Source organism: Squalius cephalus, assembly GCF_949319135.1.
Source record: "Squalius cephalus genome assembly, chromosome: 21".
Classification (NCBI taxonomy): Eukaryota; Metazoa; Chordata; class Actinopteri; order Cypriniformes; family Leuciscidae; genus Squalius; species Squalius cephalus.
This window is the reverse complement of record NC_137142.1, coordinates 5,604,519-5,612,735: the sequence shown is the minus strand read 5'-3', so window position 1 is coordinate 5,612,735 and position 8,217 is coordinate 5,604,519. Positions and strand designations below refer to the sequence as shown.

At 36.5% G+C, this 8,217-nt stretch overlaps 1 protein-coding gene across 1 annotated transcript; it reads right to left on the bottom strand.

The window, feature by feature from the left end:
- Positions 1 to 284: 284 nt before the first annotated feature.
- LOC307149478 (uncharacterized protein) lies at positions 285 to 1,290 on the bottom strand (the record flags this gene model as incomplete). Its single annotated transcript, XM_079855821.1, has 4 exons — positions 1,050 to 1,290; positions 823 to 942; positions 379 to 714; positions 285 to 298 (listed from the first exon to the last, which is right to left on the bottom strand). The coding sequence occupies exons 1-4, from the start codon at positions 1,213 to 1,215 to the stop codon at positions 285 to 287; spliced, it is 636 nt and encodes a 211-aa protein (XP_079711947.1). The 5' UTR covers positions 1,216 to 1,290.
- Positions 1,291 to 8,217: the final 6,927 nt, after the last annotated feature.

Below are 8,217 nucleotides of genomic sequence, written 5' to 3'. Positions count from 1 at the left end.
TCACATTTATTTTTTAGGAAATATAATTAAGTAAACATTGATTTTATTAAATACAGCAATGTCTTATTAAAGACATAACTTAACCGACTCTGTTTACATGAATACTGGTCACAACAGCCATTTTGACACAATTTTGTCAGTATTTGACCATACAAACGCAATACAGAACTCTATTCAGGATCGTGCGTGTGTTTTCGGGTGTGTGTCAGACAGCGCAAGTGAGTTCATGGCTAATTGGCTTAACAAAAATATATTCAAAGAACGTTTTGTCCAACTAAAATATTTCAGAAGAATTTCGCTAAGAAACAGTGAATGTGACCAGACCTTAACTTGTCAAACATTTTAAGCAGTCACCATTCTGCCTTATTTCAGTCTCACCTGTCGAGCTCTTGTTCTCATCCTCCATGGCACCGTGAGCAGTCGGGACGTCTGAAGTCTCGACGGGAACTTGACCAGGCTGTGGAGGACACATCCACTCTTGGAAGCTGTCGGATCTGGACAAACTTCTGTTTCCGCCACTGCCCTGTTCATGTTGGCTCTCAGATCTGTTGTTACTGCTCCTCTTCTCGACGATGTACGTGCCTGTGCTGCTCAAGCTCGACGACAACCCACAAAACCGCCACACCACATCCCTCACACAGTGGGACAAAGATGGTGTGGACATGATGCCCGGTGGAGAATCTGTGGAAGCAGCTCCACTGGATCTGCCTGAGGCTGGAATATTCCAGACATTTTTAATAATATTAATAATCAATGTCACTGGTCACACCAAAAAAAATTTCCATTTTAAGCAGTCATCATTCTGCCTTATTTCAGTCTCACCTGTGGAGCTCTTGTTCTCATCCTCCATGGCACCCGGCGCAGTCGGGACGTTTGAAGTCTTCATTGGCTCGACGGGAACTTGACCAGGCAGTGGAGGACACATCCACTCTTGGAACATTTCTAATAATATTAATAATCAATGTCAGTGGTCACACCAAAATAAAAATGCAACTTTCTATTTTCAATGACAAATAATTTATGATTCTTTAATAAAAGCCTATTCTGACCTCTGCGAGAGCGTTTGGATGAAGTGGACGGACGTCCATCATCTGGCCTCTGCAACTCTCTCTTCCTCTGAGCCGGACCTGTGGACACAGAAACAAACTCACAAGACAGAGGTGTTAAATGTCCAGGAATAAGCTCTTGGCTCTGTGCCTGGCTCGGGCCTGGCATCCTCCTTCAAACTGTAATAAAAACAATACAAATACAATACAAAATAATACAATAAAATAAAATTCTCCTCAGAAAAAACCCTCCCCCTAAAAAATAAAATAAAATAAATAATAAAATAAAACTCCAAACTCCCTCTAAATTTAGAAAAGAACAATCAAACAGAAGTGTCCTCAGAAATAATATGATAAAACTATAAATAAAACTATGTAAATGAGTATATCCTCCGATCTCCTTCTAGAATAAAAGTCTCCTTTCTGAAATCCTCCAAACAGCTTCAAAATCGCAAGATCAGCACAGAAAATATTCAGCAGAAGTCTCTGAATTCGCCTCGCCTCAACCAACAGAAAGCGATCTAGCCTGTTGATATTTGCAGACAGAATTCATAACACGCGTCGCAATAACAAATTCATAACACGCGTCGCTATAGCAACAAAAATTCGAAGCATTACAGTTACAGTATTATTCGAAATACCTGAAGTCGCGCGCGTGAGCAGAGCGCGTGAGCGCACATCGCATCTGGAAACAAACTGAATCAGGACTGAATGTTATTGTTAAATAACCATTTAACAAGTGATATAATAATGTATCATAACTGCTTAGCTAAAAAATTAATATATTAAAGCATGAAATAAAGGTACCACGAATCAGTGAATTGAGTTTGATGTGGGTATATTATTATATCAGTAATAAAAAATATATATAAAAAATGTGTAATGTTCAAAAAAGTATTAGACATTTGTCAATGCGATTCAGAGACGAATACTAATGTTGTCCACCAGAGGGAGCCACAGAATAGCAAGTTAAAAGACTATGAAAATTGTTCAATAACTTGTAGTCAAAATAGCATATAAATTCATTATAGTTGAATAAAGGCCAATAATGAGTTTGCAAAAACTTACAGACCATGATTTTTTATTTTTTTTTATTTTAATGATATTGACAACATATTTGTCAAGCTGCAGACATGACAGAATTTATGTCCAATTGAAGAAGAGGCTCTATATTAACTGTCTACTTTTATATAGTACATATATATTATTAATACTTCCATAAAGAGACACTTAAAACACTTTTTGTTCACTGCTTGAACACCGACGATCGCCTCAAGTTAAACTCATAGACTGTAAAAAAATTGAGGTTCGGCCTCAAGTCACATACGTTTAAAACACAAATACGCAGCAGAATAATTAGGCACGTTGATTTTTTGATCAATTTTTTTTTCTCCAGGCACATTTTACCAATTCCAAACCACATTAATCGTAATAACTACTATTTATTTTGTACTGAATCATTTATAAGTGATATATAATTGTTCATGAAGGCTGGAAATGAAAAACGCCTTGTATTATGAATAATTATTAGGCAAGTTTTCTTTTACAGATAAAAATTAATCCACATAATTAATTAATATTGTTGAGCCTTTACCTCTTTTGTGAATATTGACCAATTAAACCTACTGAAAAGAGCTTGTGACTAAACCTCATAACTCCATTGGATCCTCAAATCCTCGATCAAACCTCATAACGGGGGATTTCGGACAGCCGTTGAGCGTCGTGTTGAGCAGTCGGAGAATTATCAGTTAAAAGTGTCTAAAACACATAAATAACTGCTCTATTGTGGATTTATCCTGCAATGAACATGTTAGGCAACTTTTGACATGTGTTTGGCGTCGAGTGTGTTATTTTATATCGAGTTATTTTGACTTTGTATTACCAGGCACAACCGTGATTCATTTGTGCATCGTCTTGTGTTTTATGTAGAACTGATTAATTCTCTATGAAGTGAAACCCCTATTTCCACGTTTTATATCTCCATTGTGCATGTAATATGTATAAAATATGTTGTTATATAATGTGTTTAATGGATTAATTGTTTTATTCATGTAGTATTGTGCATATTCACCACTAGGTGGGGATGTTTCCCTTCACATTTAGTTTAATTGAGTTGTTCAGCATTTCATTGAGTTGATTTGTGATTTAATTCACTGAAAATGTATTATAATTGTCAATCTGCAAAATTGTACTCACTATATGAACACAACGCAAAAAGATTACATTGATTTAAAAATATTAAAAAGAAGAGTACTGTTTTAAATAAATATTTCTAATAAATGTATATTTTTTAACTTACATATGCAAGCTTGATAAAATGATCATTCTAAAAGAAAACTTCAGATGGCACTTAGAGGCTTTTGCATCTGAACTCTTCATACATATACATATACATACACCGGTGCTCCAGTTTTAAGTTTAGTTTGATAAACAATTATGGGAACTGCGTTTCTTTCCATTTGTATTAGGATGGAATAAAACAGTCAGCTGTGTTTAGAAATAGGCCAAATGCATTGCATGGTCTGCACTCTTAACATATCAAGGAGAAGGAGAAGGAGAAACCCTCCATTTCCCACACCTCATCATCACGGCGTCTTAGTCTTGACAACATCTGCTTTCAGGTCCGACTCCCTCTTTTCTTGATAGAAAAGGTTCTGGGTCCATCAGCTCCATTCACCAGATAACCCTCATCATTCCCAACAGGCTCAACACACTTGGCCAAAAGCCCAATAGCAAACAGCCAATAGTAGACTACTGAGTCTATTGAGACCTGAGAGGCTTGATTGTTTCTGATATATCATATTTGTTACCTGTTTAAAATGTGCTTCCACCCGATCCAGCCCGATCTCATAAAAGTGTATAGCAAGAATTTTATTTCTTGTACCATTTATAATCTCGTAACCACGACGCTCCGACTTTTAAAAGATCCGCTCCGCACTCCATACTCTGTTGGATAAGCTTTCAGACACGGTTCATGAGGAGGACTTTCCCCATAGTGTCATCGAGACAATGTCTCGTTCCCTGTTCTCAGGAAACGTGTTACAGTCGTAACCTGAGACGTTATAGTTATCATCCTTAGTGTGAACTTAGATTAGTCAAAGTTAATTGAACTTAGTTACCTGAACCTAGATTAATCAAAGACATAACTTTTTATTTGTTTTTGGGGAACTATTCCTATAAGCTTCAAGACTGACCTAAATCTTTCTAGTAATACAAAAATAGCATCTTTAACTTAAATAACCAATGGGGGTGTCAGGCAATAAATTGTATTATTATTAGTATTGCCCACAGACTCTAGTCTCATTTATTATAGGGTTGTGTTTTAGACAGGCTGTGTAAGTTTGCAACCATGTAGAAGGAGATTTGAACAAAATAGGCTTTAGCCTTTTCACTTCAAAGTTTTCTCATAGACTGAGACTGTTTAAAAGCATTTCTTCTTTTGTATTCATTGAAAGCATTTATTCAAAGGGGTCATATATACAGATTGGTCATTTATAAAGCACTATATACATAAAGATGACTTGTCTTGACTTTTAAAACAAAGCAAAAGTGGCTGTGATGTCTTGATGACTCCTCTCCAGTCTTCAGTCTCTCATGTTCTGGCTCAGACGTGGACAGGCTCTGATCTCTAGTGCGGCGCTTGAGTTGCTGTCAGGATGGGGTTGGACTTCAGGCTTCAGGTCAAGTCTCGAGCTCGAGCCCTCCACCAAGGACAGCAAGTATGTTATTTCCTGTCCAATACACAGATTATATAAGCAAGTCAACTCATGAATGTTTTTTGTTTGTTTGTTTAAAAAAAAAGGAAAAAAAAATCTGATTTACACAACAGAATTGAATTACAATTGCATCACTGATTCTGTTTATTACCATGAAGCCGCTTTGAAACTATCTGTATTGTTTAAAACACAATATATATATGTTGAGAAAACTAAGAGAAAACTATATTTTGTTGTTTTGGACCTGGCTGATGTTCTTACCTTCAATGCCAGGAAACCAGGTCTGGAGCTTCCTTCTGAACTCAGCCTTCTCTTCTTCAGTGTGTTTAAAGTCAGAAACTAGTGAATTAAATGTACTTCCTCTTGGGATGAGTTGGGTACAGGTGCTTCCTCTGGAGACGTGCTGGGCACTGGTGCTCCTTTTGATGTCCTGGCAAACGTAGGTGGTCCCTTGGGGGGCCTTAAGGGCAAAGGAGTCAAGATGACATCCCTTTTCAGATGCAATCTCATATTATTAGGGATCCTCACTTTTCTCCTGAATAAGGGCCTGGCAGGTACAGGTGCTCCCTGTGGAAACAGTGGTCACTAATGCTTTAGGTACAGGTATTCCCTGTGGGGAGGCAGCGGGCACTGGTGCTTCCTCAGATGACAAGGCAGGCACAGGGAGGTCACCGTGATTTTGCCAAGTAAGACATGTTCCTGGATCAACATATCACATGACCCTGGAATAACATTCCTGCCCCAAAATGTAGTCCTAACCCTATCCTAACCCCTAAACCTAACCCTACCCAAACTTTTCCCTAAAATCAGAGGGAAATAATAGGTGAATAACACTGATGTCGAAGCACCTCACCCTGGTTTTAAGCCTAAACTTGACATAAACTGTAAACTTGTTCCTCAAATCTGATTGGTTGATTGGAAAGTTGTTCCAGGATCAACAAAGATGTTGATCCAGGAACATGTGGTACTTGGTGAAATCACGTTCACCGGTGTTTCCCCTGGGGAGACAGTGGGCACGTGTGCGTCCTCTTGGGATGAGGCGCGTACAGGTGCTTCCTCAGAGGACACAGTGGTCACTAATGCTTTAGGTACAGGTATTCCCTGTGGGGACCCGTCTGGCATGGGTGCTCCCGCAGGGGACTGGACAGGCACAGGCTCTCCCTGCTGGTACCTAGCAGGAGATGGGGCTCCTTGTGGGGCCTCCACTATTCCCCACTGGCCTGAAGTCAGCCCACACCCGTTCTTCTCAAATGATGAGCGTAAATGATCCTCTACCTCCATTATTGGCCACCACCTCCCTGCGAGGAGGGCTGTGATGAGCTCATGCTCATCTAAGGGGCTTAAGGGTTCTGTTTCTCTGAAACAGGTGGGCATGGTGGACATGCTCAGTTTGATGGATAAGCATCTTTGATGGCTGCAAGACATGTTGTGCAAAAAAAGGGTATAACCGAATGGCTGTTCGTGTGCAACAGTGAACTATCTGTGGAAAACTGTGAGAGAAAGAGAGAGGGAAGAGAAGAGATGACTTAAGTACACCCAGGAGCTCCGGATGCTGGTTGCCTTAGTTTTATAACATTCATTAAATGTATCAATCTATTTATTTATTATTATTCTTTACAATAAGCGATATGCCCAGTGGCAGTCCATCAGAGGAAGAAAAGGAGACAAAAATGATTAAAAATTAATAGAACAACGAAGTTGATGAAGTTAAAGTAAGTAATTATACAGTGAAATATTTTTTTAAGAACTTCGGAAACTACCTTGACTATTGACAAGTTGTGTTGGTGATCGACGTGATTATAACGCGTATCAAGACTTTATCTAGACTTTAATTATCAGCAAATATATACAAATTATTTGTCTTAGTTTTTATTTGTCAATTTATTATTATATAATTGTATAATTAAGTAGGCTATAATTATCAACAAATATATATATATATATATATATATATATATATATATAAATAAAATGTCTTAAATACAGATATGTAGACATTTTATATAGATAATTATAGCTTAACCCTAAAACAGGCAACGTGACCTGGGAGTCACATAGTTTTTATTGTCTTTTTTGGGGCATAAGAACAATTGTTTTCATCAAATCCTTTTTATCATTTATCACAGCCTGGTCTGTCTTGAGTATGCTGGTCACATGATTTGCTTCAAGTTTTTTGTGATAAATTAGTCAGCCTGACCTAAATCCAACATGGCTACCGGTGATGCAGGACAGTCAGATTTTGAGGAAAGTAATTATATATTAAACATACTTTTCTTCTGGAAAAATAATAATAATAATACTGCTAACATTCATTTTGAACATTGTCTTAAGGTGCTGAAGAAATTTTTTTATTAATATGTTGTTCATGTTGTTATTTAGCACGTTTTGAAATATATGTGACTCCTGAGTCACGTTGCCTTTTTAGGGTATAAAAAAGGGATTAATTTTGACCATCTTTGTATTTTGAGTTTTTAATTCACTATATTACAATTAAATCCTAATCTAATCATGACAAACTATATATCGTTGGAAAGGTCTAAGACTCCTAAATAGATATTTTAGCACTGTTTTTTTTGTTACAAATTATGTAGGAACAGTAATAGATAGATTTATGACAAGAGTGCACCTCAAAAAATCTACATCATAACAGGAGTTCTGGCGTTTGTCACAAAAAAGTCGACGCACACACTTTTGATAATTGACACTTTGGTTTTTATACTAAAAGTTCATAATAAAACATATAATCTAGTATTTGTCAATAAAAAATTATAAAATAAAATTATCCTCTAAAAAGTATCCTCTAAAATATAATATCTTTTTTATCGCCTTTTTTATTACATCATATTTTAGTAGTTATCATAAATTAGGTATCATTTGAAAGCTTATAAACTCAGAATTCATCCTGTGAAAACCGTTTTGAAATTGGACATTGCGTTACCATAGAAACGGTACTCTAAATTCTTTTATTGGGCTCCTCCCCTTTTGGGCGTAATCATGTTTCATAATTTATGATCAAAACCTTTTCTAATCTTGACAAAATATTGTCAGAAAGGTCTGAGTCTCAAGGTTCGATATTTTGTGACAGAAGTAATATTTGGACAAAAATGTATTAATTTGTTACGGCAGAATGCATACAATTAAATTCAATGGAATGTATGTCACCCGGTGGCTATTTTTGGTAATACGCCTAAACAAAATCTCATGGGAACTTCAAGTTTTGTGATATCAACTTCAAATTTGGAACACAACTTGGTTAGATACATGGCTTTGATTTTATATAAATTTTAGCATAAAAAATATTTTGTAAAATATATCTTATATAAAAGAATATTAAGTAGGCCCTACAGTATATTTGATTTACTGTAAATTTAAACTTCCATAACTTTTTCATACTTTCATTCTTTTTAAATGCTTTCACTTCAGCAATAATCTGCTGAGTGTTTTTTTTAAACAAG